At 36.3% G+C, this 16,836-nt stretch overlaps 1 protein-coding gene across 2 annotated transcripts; it reads left to right on the plus strand.

Annotated features, from left to right (window-relative positions):
• The first annotated feature begins 14,321 nt into the window (after positions 1 to 14,321).
• On the plus strand, positions 14,322 to 16,257 carry hand2 (heart and neural crest derivatives expressed 2). 2 transcript variants are annotated; one of them, XM_079863011.1, is made up of 3 exons: positions 14,322 to 14,549; positions 14,894 to 15,345; positions 15,630 to 16,257. In XM_079863011.1, exons 1-3 carry the CDS (start codon positions 14,522 to 14,524, stop codon positions 15,726 to 15,728), a joined length of 579 nt encoding a protein of 192 aa, XP_079719137.1. In that variant the 5' UTR covers positions 14,322 to 14,521; the 3' UTR covers positions 15,729 to 16,257. The 2 variants fall into 2 exon arrangements, with proteins under 2 accessions (XP_079719137.1, XP_079719136.1); XM_079863010.1 differs by lacking the exon at positions 14,322 to 14,549 and having other exon boundaries at positions 14,749 to 15,345.
• Positions 16,258 to 16,836: the final 579 nt, after the last annotated feature.

The following is a 16,836-nucleotide window of genomic DNA, read 5'->3' on the forward strand; positions in this document are numbered from 1 at the left end:
TTACATACAGAAAACATGATTTCATGATACAAATTTTTTTTTTTTTCAGTTATCACCACTATCAAAAACACTAACAAACTGGCTTGTTGTTATTATTCAAAGAAAAGTTGTTATTCAAAGTAAAGTTGTAAGTTAATTCCCAAATCCTATAAATATGGTTCTACAAATTTCATATAATATTACAGATCCCTGAAATCCTTAAAGTTGACAAATAATAAAACAAAATTAATAATTTGTTTTTCTTTAATAATAATAATTCCGACTGTAAAAATAAGATTTAAAAATTGTACAATGTAAAATAATGCTGTCCATAAATGATTAAATAAAAAATGTTTTGTAATTACATTTTCAAAAATTCATTAAAAAAAAAGTGTGTGCGTGCGTGCGTGCGTGCGTGCGTGCGTGTGTGTGTGTGTGTGTGTGTGTGTGTGTGTGTGTGTGTGTGTGTGTGTGTGTGTGTGTGTGTGTGTGTGTGTGAATAACTAATAACTATTTGCAAATTACATTGTTTTATCTATGTCGCTTTTAGAAAAGCAACTATAGACGCAGATTAATCAGCATCTGTAAAAGCAACCTGTCTATCTCTAGTATCTACAATAATCTATGAATTTAAAAAAGCTCTTAAGTGCATAGTCAGCAATGTGCAATAACAGTAATGGGATATTGGTTTCACTAAATTTCAGACATATTTTCAACTGGAAGAGGTCTATGCTGTGATAAAACTTTACTACATTTTTAAATGGCCAGTCATGTTTTCTGATTTTCCAGAACTTTAGATCTAAGACGCTCTTAAATTCCAGAAAAAAAACGAAGGAAATAAAACAAAATTGTGTTTGAGGAACACCAAGTCCTAACTCTTTGTTTACCACATGTGCCATTGATAAAGGTCTCTAAAGTGTGTCTGTTATAGTAACAGAGATAATTAAAGCTTGTGAAATTGCTTGTGAAGCTCACTTACACCTATAATTTACATACTTTGTGAGCATTGTGGACTGTGGGTATTTACAGTTGCATAGGGGTATGTGTCCTTTGGTCATGTTCAAATAATTTGGTATTAAAAGTTTCTATCTGTCATTTTGTATTAATATCAGAATAGTTCAATGATGTTCAATGATTATAAATGTATGCAATGTATTGATTTTTATGTATCTATGAAAGCTCTTTTATTTTTTTCTGGAATAAGATGGATTTTACATTCCACTAACCTGTTAAAACATTATTTATGAGACATATATTGTTATGTTAAGAGTTCAGCAGCACATTCCTTCATGTGGTGACAACACTAAAATAATCAGAGTCTGCTTGTCTTTACAGTTCCACATCCTGAGCCTTCTCAAACTTTTATGATTTGTGGCAAAACAAAAAAATATATCTTTCCCCTTTTCGGCTTTGAGCAAGCAGTCCCTGTACATGTAGTTGGACCAAATCCTGGAAAAAGGGATTCAGATGTAAACACAGAAAACGTTTGGATGTGGGACATTGAAGTGGTCTGAAAGATAAGTGGGATTCATAAAACCAAAACATCAAACGCATTTTCAAAATCATGAGTGCAACCATTTCAAATAATTCACAATGAAAGATTATATCATCTCAGAAAGAGCCATGTGACCTTGCTTTTTACAGAGATGTGAGCAACTACAATACTGGCCATGTAACTGTGGATATGAAACATTGAAATAGAAAAATTCTGAGATACAACTTTACACTGCTTTCTCACACCTCTCAATAAAATGTAGTTTTATGTTTGAATTAAAAAAAAATTCACTATATGAAGTGTGTTACACTTTTTTGTTATATAACTTGTCAAGAAAACAAAGAAAGTGTACTAGCACCATTTTCTAGAATGGGGGAAATTAAAGGGATAGTTCACCCAAAAATGAAAATTAGCCCATGATTTACTCACCCTCAAGTTATCCTAGGTGTATATGACATTCTTCTTTCAGACTAATACAATCGGAGTTATATTTAAAAACGCCCTGGCTCTTCCAAGCTTTATAATGACAGTGAATGGCCGTTTCTGTTTTGAAGTCCATAAAAGTGCTCCACAGGGCTCTGGGGGGTTAATAAAGGCCTTCTGAAGCGAAGCGATGCATTTGTGTAAGGAAAACATCCATAATTAAAACTTTATAAAGTAAAATAACTTGCTTCCGGCCAAACGAACATACAGATTCCACTTAGGCCTAAAGCGCAACTTACGCAATTTGTGACGTCAGAAGTAGCGCAGTGCTTCATGGCGTAACGTAAATCTCAGCAGTACGTAGCATTACTCGAATAACTTGTGCTTAGACTTAAGTCGAATCCATATGTTCATTTATTTTACTTTGTAAAGTTTTAAATATGAATATTTTTCTTACACGAACTCATCGCTTCGCTTCAGAAGGCCTTTATTAACCCGCCAGAGCCGTGTGGAGAACTTTTATGATGGATAGATGCACTTTTGTGGACTTCAAAACAGAAACGGCCATTCACTGCCATTATAAAGCTTGGAAGAGCAAGGAATTTTTTTTATATAACTCCGATTGTATTCGTCTGAAAGAAGAATGTCATATACACCTAGGATGACTTGGCGGTGAGTAAATCATGGGCTAATTTAAATTTTTGGGTGAACTATCCCTTTAAGACAACCACCTTCTAAACATTACAAAAGCACATGTGGTGTGATCGCAGGGGTCTGGCATCTCCAACTTAGGCAACATGGTGTCAGTGTGGTTCATGCAAACACCACCCATGTGAGCTGGTCATAATTCCCACAGTTACTCCTCTTCAATCCTAGCTGTTATCTGTATCCTCTCCCTACTTTTTCTGACACGTAAGAGTTCACTCCGTGATATGCTCACACTCCTAAAAGCGCTGCTTTTAAGACCCTCACAAAAAAAAAAGAGAGAGATCTTGGTGTAAAGCCCTGAGAAAGAATGTCCAGCATGCCCAAAAACACTTTCCTGGGTGTTGCTCCACTGCACTGATGTATGTGTTCCTGTTAAAAAATATTTTAGCATGCACATGACCTTCGGTTGAGTTCTATATCCTGAGAAAATATGTCTCCTAATACCGGAACGGATTATTTTCTGTCACCATATCTTTGGGGAGATGTCGACATAAATATGAACACTTCCTCACCGCAAAAGATTTTAGCACATTGGTTAAAGTTATGGCCATGGCTGTAAATCATCGGAGCCAGATTCGTGTTCTTTAACATGCGTAGGACTGCATCATACATTATTTATGTTGTTCATCTTCACAAATTAAAACACTCCCTTTACAAGAATAATAATTATTCACCGCTCCTCACTGCAGAAGCCAATGCCATCACTGGTTAACAGAGTTTCAAAGACTTTTTACTATTTGTACCATTGACGCAGTGCCAAAGAGTTTCCCCCAGCTTCATTTATCACTTTTTTTTTTTTTTTACCTCTTTTAGATTATCTCTGCCAAATCAGCTCTAAGGTTCATGTCATTTGTTACATTTAAAATGCACTGTTTTATCTTCTCTAACTGTATCTCTAAGCAGGGTGTTTCAGGTTCTCATTTAAAACTTACCGGTTTTGGCAACCTGGACGGTTGCCATGAGTCCCATTACTGAACTTTCCGGGGCGCTCACTCTTACCGTTGTGTTTCTGACAGTTTTGGCTAATTAGAAAATATGAATCAATGGGTATGTGTAATTTGGGTCTGCTTGGCATTACAAGTATGCCAATAGTGGCAAAAATTTATCATAGAAACACTAAAACTGCCAGGTGTACACAAATAAATGAAGGCAATTCATCATGTATATGAGAAACTATCATGGACATCAACCTCAAGACCTAAACTCCCTGGTCAAATATAGAAAAGGCCGTTATTACTCTTTAAATGGACAGGACATCTTAATTCACATTAAATATTGCTGTGAAAAATCACCTGGCTGTGGTTCAACAGAGAAGTGTTAATGTTGGCACTTCCACTATGTACACTTTCAGTATATTGTTTTAGTGTTTATTTGCTCAGATATGCGCTTAGTATTGGATGAATGGGAATTCATGCATCTCTTCTCTCCTATCTTTCCTCTTTCAGTCATAATGTCTCACTAAATTGCAGGAAAGTACATCATTGAGAAGTTCCACAATAGCAGTGATGCCATACAAAATAATGGCCTAATGTGCCTCAACTGTGTTGTACCATCTCAATTTGGTAGTTCTCAGTAATTAAAGTTGGTGAATAAGAAATTAAGTCGGTATTCACCATTGTTTTGCTAATTCAACATCATCTCTTGCTTTTTATGTTGTCGCTTTACAGAGGTGGAGAACAAGGAGGAGAAAAAAAGAGCTGCCCACAGCTCGAACAGTCAAAATTACAACAACTATAGTGATTGTGTCCTCTCGCTTTTAACTTTTTTTTAATAATAATTAGCTAATAATAATAATAGCTTGTTTGCACCAGTGTTGAGGCAACTAATTGAACTTTTTTTCATCCAATAGTAATTAGAGGAATATTCTGGGTTCAATAGACATTAAGATTAATCAACAACATTTGTGGAATAATGTTGATTATACTACAAAAAAAAAAAAAAAAGAGTATATTATAAAAAGAATTATATGGTGATAAACACACAATGGAAGTCATTTTCAGACTATTTAAACGTCTATAATTTTCTGGCACATTAATTATTCTGTTTGTGTTAGTTTGTGTATTAATTGAGCTGTATTGCAAAATAAATCATAATTTTAATTAGGTGTCGCAATGTCATGGCGATGAAGTTGTAAAATTAGATATAAATTTTGTCGATTTATTCACACTAAAATCATGTTAACACAGGCATTGTTTCCATCTTGTTGCAAAAGTGAGTATTTTATGTTCACATTTGTACCATTGTAAATGCTTCACGCTAACCCAGATTTTTGCTTTTATTAAAGAAAAAGAGGGACCATTCGAAATTAACATTATGACAAGTACTTGCCATGATGACATGATGATTTTTAGTTTCAGCACTTTCAACACAATGCCTCTCTACTTACTTCCAGTACCAACACCTAAATGGTGCAGAATTCATCACAATAGACAATGAAAACAACACTGTCAGTGAGCTAAGGTCCGGTCTGAACCCAGACTTTTCATTCTCACTGCAGAAGAGCTCAAATTTATTACTTGTTATCCTTTCTCCAAATCTCCCTAACACCATTACATAACATGCCCAAGGTAATGTACACACTAATGGGGCAAGTGGTATAAATCCATCAGTATGCCATAAATTAACGCTAGGCACACTTGTGTGCATGGATTACATTGTTGGGGGGGATAATGGCCGCCAAGAGAGCCCCGCCATGATATACGTTGGTTTTGACGCGAGCGGCACTACTATAAATCGTCCTGGACCACAAACGCAGGGCAAGTAATGCCCAAACAGTCTGGTAAAGATGTCACTGGATGCCTGGGATTTGACTCATATCTAGGTATTTATCTTTTTGGAATTCTCTGGCAGCCCTCTTTGCCTCTCTTTCCTACACATTCACATTGAAAGACACACCCACTTTCTCTGGTGAATAAAGACCATGTCGTGTAAACCTAGACACACTTTATTATTGGTGGAGGCATGGATGCACTAAGGTGAAATACTGCAGAGTCAAGAAAAGCTCTCCATCACAGCCGCTGTGACAGTCTACCCTCACCGCATTAATGATGGACTGGATGTTTGGTGTGCCTGGTGTCTGTCCACTAGGGTTTGATATGATGACCCAGCATAAAAGTCTCACAAAGCCTATTGGCTCCACTCAGAGGGAAGGAAAATACAGGCACTGACACACATCCATTGTTTAGTCAAATAAACACTGGAATTGAGTTGCCTTTGTCTTGCCATAACTGCATTAAAAACATGTCTATTAATGAGCTGTGAAAGTGTAATAACAGACTAATTCCTGTTTGTTTTTATTCCACAGTGAAAACAGAGGAGGCGGAAATGGAGAGAAAAGAGCTGGAACATGAACAATCTGAGAAGACAGCAATGGGAAGACTTTTCCACTGCACTAAAAGAGCAACAAGTGGTTTCCACACTCATTCAAAGGAAAAACAATGGCTTGTTAGCGGTGACCCTAATTACAGAAGACTTTCAAAACAGTTAAGCCTTAATCAGTGCAGTAGGGTTTACGTTTTTGGTGCTTGGGGTCAGATAGACCCCAAACATTTACAGAGTGATTGCATAAGGAAATATACATGTTTTACGCTGTGTTTTTGTGGATATTTGGTAGTTTTTTTTACCCATTTACAGCACAATTATTTAACTACGCCATAAATTGGCTCATGATTTTTTTTTTTATGAAAAAATCACATAAATGATGATCTTAATTAAATCTAAATTGTTTTTGGACATTGCTCTATGTGTTAGGGATAGAATACTGCCATCTGCAGGTTTGTGGAAAAACTTTAGGAATTATAGTTAAAGAAACAAAGTGCAATGACCACATATCTCCAGTATATAGAGGTCCATAGGGACTCATTTAATTTTCACTTCATTTTTCTTGATGCTTCAACTTCTCCTCACAACTTTATTTTGTGAATATATATTTAAACATTCTAAAATACATTAAAAAATCTGTATATTTGTCAAAGTTAGAATTTGTTGTTGTTGTCCGATATATTTTGAACAGATAGAAAGTTCGTTCCACTTTGTGTTTATGCTCTAGGACCAGACCTTGATTTAAATTAAGAAATTTTTATTTTTAATTTTATTTTTTTGACAAACAAGATGAAAAAAACGTTTTTTTTTTTTTGTTTTTGTTTTTTCATTTTCCCATTCATTTTCAATGTGGGGTCAATCTGACCCCAAACACTTTAAAAATCAAACCAAATCAAGCCCAGATTTTTTGTGTGTGATTTGATTGATTATTTAGGAAAAGTCACAGAGTCTCATGCCCCTGAGATGAAGGTACCAATTTTAAAAATGAAGGAAAAGTCAGTGGGGTCAGCTGAACCCCAAACACTTAAATGATTATTAGGCTGCATAAATTAGGTCATCCCTGAAGTGTCAGCAGAGATTGTGTCAACTAGACTCTCATCGAAGGCCTCATCAACACGACAGCCATCCTCAACAAACCCGTCTCCATCCCAGTGTGATGACTGATCTTAAACCAGATAATATCCTGATTGTTCCAAACCAATATGACTTCTGACCTATAATGCTGCCTGAATCATAATCATACAGTGTTCGTTCATTGGCCAGAGGAGAACTGGCCCCCCGACTGAGCCTGGTTTCTCCCAAGGTTTTTTTCTCCATTCTGCCACCTGATGGAGTTTTGGTTCCTTGCCACTGTCGCCTTTTTCACCTTTGTTGCCATTGGCTTGCCTTGCTTAGTTGGGGACATTAAATTTAACATTTAATTTAATATTCAACAATAATATTGATCTGCCTGCATTGACACCATTATATGAGAACTGAACTGAGCTGGATGAGGACATCACAGTTTAATCCAGAGCGGCTTTATATATATATAAATGAACTAAATTAATAACTTTTTTTAAAAAACAAAAACAAAACATCACTGAACTTACTTAAGCTGGACTGTGACGCTATTTTCTTCTGGAAACAAACTTTTTTGCATTATTTTCCTGTTATCTCTGTAAAGCTGCTTTGAAACAATCTGTATTATAAAAAGCGCTATATAAATACATGTGACTTGACTTAGTCTAAACATTAACTGTAATATATTCCATTCAAACAGTTTTGCTGTATTTTTTTTTTTTTTTTTTTTTCAGCTTCGCAAACACAAGCATTGCCAAATAGGACTCAGAGAAAACTTTATGGAAATCCTAGTGCAAAGTCATACAAATAGACAAATCCAAGTCATAAGGAAAACAAAAGCAGCCAGCACATAGCAAGCCACGTAAGCACCTGTTAAGGGATCAGCCAATGACAAGCAAGGTAAAAGCCCAGTTTTGCTTGGCACATCACAGCCATTGCAAAAAGATGAAGTCAATTTGGAAAAGGCCATGCTTTTGCTTGGCAATTCCCATCCATCATCTTACCAAAGAGGGAGCTGGTCTATTGGCATTCAAACATGATGATTAAATAAAAAATTACAGCAACTTGGCTCCGCAAACATAGTGTCACATTTTGAAAGGTTTTAAACAGCTGCATTAGATAAAGTGATTCATGGCCTCACAATTCCTTTCTGAATGTTTTTATAATAATCAGACGTGCAACAGTCCATAGTCTTATATATGGAATACACCAGCTGTAGTAACACTACAGAAATGAGCTGATCATCAAACAGTTCCTCTCATCCGTGTGGCATGATTGGATAAGTAGGGCTTTCAGACATGTGTGGCTCAGAGTCCAAGAGGAGTAATCCACAAGTGTGTGATTGATTGAGGGACACAATAAAACCAAAGCTTGTTAACAGCAAGACAATATTATGGGGAACTGAGAAAGGAGATTCCCTAATGTTGACTTTGTGGGTTTTCATTGTGCTTCTTACTCTTAAAAAAAATGTAGCCTAGTTAAAGGGACAGTTCACCCAAAAATAAAAATTGTCATGACATTTTTCAAAAATTCTTCTTTTGCTTTCCACAGAAGAAAGAAAGGCATACAGGATTAGAGGAACATGATAATCTTTCATTTTTGGGGTGAACTATGCCTTTAAATTTGAATGCCACAACCACTTCAGAAAAACCTTATTGTCTTAGAAACTGTGACATAAACTGAGGAAGAGGTCATTTTAGAGCATATTGCATTGTCTACCGAATGGCATAAGATGTCATGTTGTTGTGCATTCGATGTGCACCGCAAGCATGTGCACATATGGCTCTGATTAAAGCCCAGATTCTCTGTTTTTTATTGGATTTGGGATGTATTGTATAAACTGGTTAGTAGTATTGTGTTAGGGCCAAGGAATGTGAATTATGAATCTCATTTGTCTCTGAAATTACTCTGAGCTCCGAAAAAAAAAAGGCTGGTCGGTAAAAGCAGAGACTCTGGGGGGTGAAATTGCTTTAGAAGGTGAAGCCGCATTAGAGAAACATACAGCAGAAGCACCGGAGGGCAGACTGATGATGATGATGATGATGATGATGATGATGATTGGAAAAGTGAGTTTGACTGAAAACAAGCTGTCCTCATTACTGTAATGATTTTTCACTCTCATTTTATTTGGGTAGAGATTGATTGGTGATAGCACTTAATGTGGTTGCAAATGGACATCAGGAGGAAATGGCTGCATGGCGAGCGAATACAGTATGAACTTCAGTCTGGTGTGTGAACGGATGAGTTGTACGTGTTACACTGGGGCTTGTCTGATGCTTTGGCTCTGAGGCCTGTTTTTCCCACATGTGTCAGGTGTGCTGCTCGTATTACTGTCTGTAGGGCTTCAACATTGACCTCAATGGTACGAAACGGACAGCAGCCTGATCAAGAGGCACATGGAGATTAACCCTCTATTCAGATTGGCCCTATTTCTCACACATTTCTGCTTTACGTAATCAGAGAGTAACTCAGTAGGGCAAGAAACAATGGAAGGGCTGACCCTGCGTTTCTCTCTCTCTCTCTCTCTGTGTGTGTGTGTGTGGTGAAAGGAAGTGAGTGTTGGTGAAGGAGAGGTGAGGAGACTTTGAACCATCAAAAACAGTTCAAGAAGAAAGGGGGGATGAAAACAGAAGTGGGTGGTGATGAAAAGATGAAGAGGAGGGGGGAAAAAAATCTGCGGTCAGTGGGGAAGTCTGCAAAAACATACGGAAAGAATGAAGATAACTTGGAGACGGATGGAGATAGTGGCATTGGTTCTGATCAGACAGAGAGTCAACCATCATTGGAAACCAGTAAAACCAGACTATCCGCAAATTGCTTCATAATCATTTGCATTCTGGGAGCTCCAGAGTGTATTATTCAGGCTGGCTCTGAAAGTGAGGATGAGATATTATGTGTTAGGGGGTGAACAGGTGTTATAAGAAATGGGCTTCTGAGTGATGATTAGTATAGATACGAATTATTAATGGGTTGGAGAGAAGGAAAAGAGTGACAGGAAAGAGAATGTTTGAAAATTGATTGCAAGAATTCACAGGAGCTACAGCTGCTGCACAAAAGTGATTCGTTTAAGCATCCATTGTGCACATGGATGTATCTGAACACAGAATTCATGATTTGGAAATATATCAAAATGTATACTGTAACAAACACTGCTACATGTTATATTTGGTGTTATAATAACCCTTCAGCAAGTGTGCACCAGAAACTATTACCTTCAAGTTGTAATATTCAAGTAGCAAATTTCCCTAGATGAGTACCAAATAACTTCAAATATTCTAAGTTTATATTTAAATTTCCATTAAAGTTATATCCATATCCAGTTATAATATATTTATTTGATCAAAAAAAAAAAAAAAAAAAAAAAAAAGATCATTGCTTAAGACCTACATAAATATAAATAGCTTTTAAATGGAACGTGTTGTTTAAATGCGTTTTTTTTTTTTTTTTTTTTTTTTTTTTTTTTTAAATACCAATAAAATTAATGGAAACTTGTAAAATGACTATTTCTGATAGCAGTTTTTTTTTAGTGCTAAAAGGAGCATTTAATGTTTTTCTCTTGAAGAAAACCACGCAAAACACAGAAACGTTCCCATCGTTCTCTCTTTTATATACTTCGTAAAAGAAAAAATAATAAAATAAAATAAAAAAAAAATTTTAATGTGTCATTTAATTTTTAAATATTTAGCTAAATTCAACGTTGCATTGATCATTACCGATTATTTGACAAATAATTAAGGATAACTCAATTAATACCTGTTCGCATTAACAAATATTTTTTTTACAGTAGGCTAATAATTTTTTTTAAACTATCTATGGAGAATTAATCACCCTTACACTTTTTTTTTAAATTATAGCTGAATACACGAATACAATAATAAAAACTCTTTCCCAAACATGCGCTTTTTAATTGCAAATATCAATATCCTCCGTTATGATCAATTAATAATAAGGGGAAATAAGGAAATAAATGTAAGTAGCCTAATTAAATCATTCAATATTAACGAGCATTTTATAACACATTGTAGCTAAAAGAAAGAAAGAAAGAAAGAAAGAAAGAAAGAAAGAAAGAAAGAAAGAAAGAAAGAAAGAAAGAAAGAAAGAAAGAAAGAAAAGTGCCACCTAAATATGTTTGGAATAACCTGTTTATAATGACTGTGATTCATGAGGGCAGATGAATTGTATTAAAATCTCGTAAATGTCCCCTAAATCTGGCCGTTTGCCTGTTCCATATCAGTTGACATATCAGATGGGCTTAATACTGATATAAATTAAGCTGGGTCGCTTGTTACGGCTTACCTGGCGGCATATTAGTGGAGAGGCAAGGTGGGAAAACATGTCGGTTTTCCGAGACCGTCAATTATCACAACTACAACGACAAAGAGAACAAACGTCTGGCAGAGAAGTTGGTTAACGTGATTTGGGTGGATTTTCCGCCGGTGTGACTGAGCGGCTTTATTTAAAGTCACTGGATTGAGGAAATGTTGAAAATAGCACACGACTCTCTTAATGAGACCTCCAGAGGAAAGAAGGAGCCCACCGGTCACTGGACTGACAGACTGACTGGGGGATGGGACATTATAGGCTTCAACCCACTGCAGAATCAGGTAGAAAATGTTCATTTAACAAACCTTAAATTCACAGACTGTCTAGAAATGATAGCATAATGATAGTTCTGGTTACCTTTAAGCACGAAACTGCAACAATGAACTTTCAGAAATTAACAGGAAACCTGAAGGCAGAGTTGGAATAATCATCAAATATATAGGCGATATTAAAATGTGTATAAATATCCATCAGAAACGCGGACGCTTGCGAAAGGGGACGTATAAAACGACACTTCGGTTTTAAGAATTTCTTCTCCTGGTGACATTTATTTTATTTTATTTTATTTTATTTTATTATATATATATATATAGTGGAAATTGAACTGCAGCCAGGCCTTTATTGTTATTTGCTATAAGCATTATTGTTTTATTTTCCCCCCATTCATAATTTACCTTAGTCCTAATGCCATAACAAGCTACATCAATTCGGAGTCATCATATAGAGTCTATTAGTTTTGATTCATTCTACGATTATTAAGCACTTCTCTCATGCTCAAATATTTGGTTCTGCATAACTTTATTTATTTTTTAAAATTTCAGTTTGAAAGGAGATCAGGAGGAGGAGGAGGAGGGGTCTGTACCAGGAGTCTGACCAAGTGACCTACAGGCTGATTATATGTCATTAACTGGAGACTCGGCCTATTTAAATTACTCGAGAACTTCCATTCAGACAGATGAATTACGCCTGAACCCCGCACAACAACACTTAAACACGAATTAATCATGAGCCTTCTTTTGTGAAATTTGTGAAATTTTACACACACACACTTATTCCACTCCCTTTTTCTCTCACTCTCCTCTTGCCTTTCCCCTCATCTCTCTCTCTCTCTCTCTCTCTCTCTCTCTCTCTCTCTCTCTCTCTCTCTCTCTCTCTCTCTCTCTCTCTCTCTCTCTCTCTCTCTCTCATTCACACACACACACACACACACACACACACACACACACACACACACGAATAGCTATGCCCATAGATATTCACACATTGTTTAGCATAGCTGTTATACTTGGCAACTGGAGGAATACACTGTGAACTGTCCATATAAAACGAGTCAATTCCAAGTCCCCTGAAACGGCTCACATGCAGTCAACACTGATAGGCTAGGCTACACGGTACAAGGGTATTACAACCAATCCTGTTCAAAATTACCATGTCTTTTGGATTCAGTTCAAAAATTCTACACTTTTCTACACCACATTTCAAAATATGTGTTCAAACATGGATGTCGTGAAAAATGAATGGCCAATTGAGGATTAACAGATCCAGGAAACATAATTCTTGTAAAGTGTTTCGTATACAAACATATGACATAAACATATATTAGGCCTACAGTCAAAATCATTGGCCTGTTCTTGATGATGTCTAAATTTTAATGGCACAAATAATTTTTCAACTACGCCCTCAGTTGGACTTTACATGATGAAACAGTGTTGATAGACCTATTGATTTATCAAAGATAATACTTTTAAAAAATATATATATTATAAGCTGACGATGGCGTGATTATTTTTGTCAGAAATTTCAAATGCAGTCAAAAAGATTAAATGATTTAACAATATTATTTTATGCATTTTATGTTACATTTACATTTTTATTATTATTATCATTTTTGTCTATACTTGTATGTATATTGCTTGTGCTTTTATTGGTTCGTTAAACATTTTCATGTAAAACACTTTAGTAATACGGAAAGGAAAATAGCCTACATTCAATCAACTTATAAATGAAAAACATTTCTCGTTTTATATACTGAATGTGTATATATGACTAGATTAAATATTTCGATTATGTTGGAAGTATTTCGAGATTTTTCAGCATAATTGGCCTTATACTTTAAAAAAATAAAAATAAAATACGCTGTGCTTGTGTTTATATGAATCCGTTTGTAGGCCTATTTTTATTCCCAAAAACGCGTCAAAAAGCAATAGGCTATATATATTGTTGAGAAATTTTATTTTATAGACGACCTAAAGCACTACAAATAGTGAGGTCTAAAGATGCATAGCTACACAGTGGCTATGAGAGAATGAATAATAACCTATACGTTTTAACGTCCGTTTAAATGGCAAATCTGTTGCTCTGCACTTTGCTTTTCCTTCCTTTTTTCAAGAGGCAGTGATGACACACACACACACACACACACAAGTTCTACTCTTAACCAGGTTTTTATTTTAAATACGATCCATCTCTTTGGTTCCTGTAAGCTATTTGTTTAAAAAAAAGAAGAAAAAAAAAAAAAAAGCTTATTGTAGGCTACCTTTAATAACTACTCAAAAAGCAATTTTATTTCAACTATTTTATTACTACATTAAAGCTTTAAATTAAATGTACAAAAGACTGACGGTATTGTGCAACACACACACACACACACACACACACACACACACACACAAACACACACACACAAATAGGACTATTTAAATGTATAATAAAAAAATAAAAACAAATTGGCCGAAATGTCATTGTTAGCTTTTGCACATAGCCTACAACATAGGCCTATATAAAAATAAATATATAGCCTAGCTAATATAAACATGGCATGGCAGTATTTACCAACCACTTTTGTATGTATTTCATAGTTTTCTACATTTTATGTATGCTTTGCAAGGGTTTGTGCAATTTAGGAGCGTAAACACCCTAACGATGCAGTTCATGTCCCTCCTCCTCTTCGACGTTATTGGCTGAGAACAGTTTTGACGACATATATGAACCCAAGCCGCTCTAAAGATGTAGCTGACATGGAGATCAAACGGCGGAATTCGCCTGCTTCTACCGAGTGAATCAGGCTACGACTTGCGGGCACAACATCGACTGGGATTGGATCTTTTTCCATCCAACGCACATTGATTCCACAACGGGTGTGAAATTCAGAAAAAGGCTGTGAACTCTTCTAAAACAAAAAATAACCATTAGCAATGGAACTTTTTCGTGATGGATATCTGCAGTGGAAAATATAAGTGTGAGTAAATGATTTTGCTGTAATAATAACTCGACTGCAGTTAGCCCACACCCGAAGCCTGTTTTGTGTAGCCTTATCCGTTAATGATCTGCTATATTTTCTGCGATATCTTTGTTATGGACTGTATTTTTTTACATTCTGTCTGAAAGCAACAAATAAATACTTTTTATGGGGAGACAGCCAGTGTTTAAATCATCAAGTCAAAGTACGCACAATCTGAGAGCGAAAGCGAACTCCGTCTGTGGTTCGCCGTAGGGTACACAAATCTGTCGCCATGAGTTTAGTTGGAGGGTTTCCCCACCACCCGGTGATGCATCATGACGGCTATTCCTTCGCTGCTGCAGCTGCTGCCAGTCGCTGTCATGAAGAACCCCCCTATTTTCATGGGTGGCTTATCAGCCATCCGGAGATGTCTCCTCCAGACTACACGATGGCACCCTCGTATAGTCCCGAATACTCAACAGGAGCCCCGGGGCTTGACCACTCGCACTACGGAGGAGTACCGGGCGCCGTTGGAATGGAACCCCGACCAGTGAAACGTAGACCCACGGCAAACCGAAAGGAGAGGCGCAGGACTCAGAGCATCAACAGCGCCTTTGCAGAACTCAGGGAATGCATTCCCAACGTGCCCGCGGATACGAAGCTGTCCAAAATCAAAACCCTTCGTTTGGCTACCAGTTACATTGCTTACCTTATGGACATTCTGGACAAAGACGAACAGAACGGGGAAGCAGAGGCCTTCAAGGCGGAATTCAAAAAGACAGACGGCAAAGAAGAAAGGCGAAAGAAGGAAATGGTAAGATCTCAATAAACTTGAAACTTTAGTTTAAATAAATATTATGTTCTAGACTTATAATTTATTAGGCAAATATGTAAGTTAAAAGATAAATAGCTCTGCGATATATTAGACATAAATATAATGGAAACTTGCTTTGACTTTGATATAGCCTAGGCTACAATCTTCAATATTATTCTGTGCAAAAACTTTCTATTTTGTGAACGTTGTTGTTCCTGTGTCTTTTTGGTTGAAGTTTGGTAATTTGCAATATAAATAATCTCTCTTGTGTTCTTTTTTCACAGAATGACGTTTTGAAAAGTTCAGGGAGCAGCAATGACAAGAAAACTAAAGGGAGAACTGGTTGGCCGCAGCATGTATGGGCATTGGAACTGAAACAATGAGACTAATGCAAAAGACACGAAATGAGGCCCTCTGAACTCATTTTAGTTGTTCTCTCACTTTATTTAATGGAATATTTATGTGCAATTTCCCGCTACGGACAGTGGATATTTGAGGAAAAACCATTCCATTTTAGAAGGAGGATACTCTCTTGGTAAGAAATTGTATGTTGCTGTCTGATATTGGGTTATCATTGTTTGTTTTCGTGTCCCATTGTGAATCAAAACGAGATATCTGCCACTAAGGAGTACGTGAAATTCTGTCTTTTTCTGCCTCTCACTTCCAGTATCTATCTCTGTCTCCCTCTCTCTCTTTCTCTCCTTTAATTATGAGGAAGATTAGTCGATGTTATGATATAGTAAATGTTTTATTTGAAAATGTCATGAAGTGTTATAATGTCATTTTGTGGTCGTACAATGCTGGTGTCTGAAACCACCCAGTGCACTTCCGTCCAGAGACACGAAATTTAAATAATATTGGAGATGTAAACAATGTAATTAATTCAATAAACCACTGTGTTTTTAACGATCTTAGACCTTTTTTTTTTTGTACTGAAATGTAATTTAACTTAAAGGTGCCACTTAGTAAATTGCATACTTAATAAGTAGCCAATTCACAGAAGAAAAGTGCTGTTCGTGAACATAGAGTATAGAAATTAATGATACGTTTCAGAGCCTAGAGAGGCTGTTGAACGTATTTTCAGTTATACTTACATTAACTTGACAGTCAAATCAAACAGCACTCACGCATACCCGGCAGCTCCTCGAGCACAAACAGAATGATTCTCACAGCCCAAACTGTGTCCCGCTTCGAGACATTTTGGCTTTTTTAAAAAGGTATTCTAGAGTTTTACAGACGAGTTACATTTGACAAATTTGCTGTGGGCTAAGTGCCAGCAATGTGGCTGGTGTGCACAGTTTGCCTTTTGATCTACGTGCAACACTTGGATACGCCAAAAATATATAATGTTCTTGCTAGCTATCGTCCTAATGTACAGGTAATTCATTTTTACAAGCATGCCTACAATTCGATGTAGATAAGCTACTTCAGGTAACAGCACTGACTGTAGTTTCGTGTTATTATAATATATATATAGCCTATATATATATA

Source organism: Squalius cephalus (assembly GCF_949319135.1).
Source record: "Squalius cephalus genome assembly, chromosome: 2".
NCBI classification, from domain to species: domain Eukaryota; kingdom Metazoa; phylum Chordata; class Actinopteri; order Cypriniformes; family Leuciscidae; genus Squalius; species Squalius cephalus.

Bases quoted from the DNA above. Each gene is read 5' to 3' on its own strand.
- hand2 (XM_079863010.1), top strand. From the start codon at position 14,824: ATGAGTTTAGTTGGAGGGTTTCCCCACCACCCGGTGATGCATCATGAC. The intron at 15,346-15,629 runs GTAAGATCTCAA...CTTTTTTCACAG, and splicing joins AAAGGCGAAAGAAGGAAATG to AATGACGTTTTGAAAAGTTC.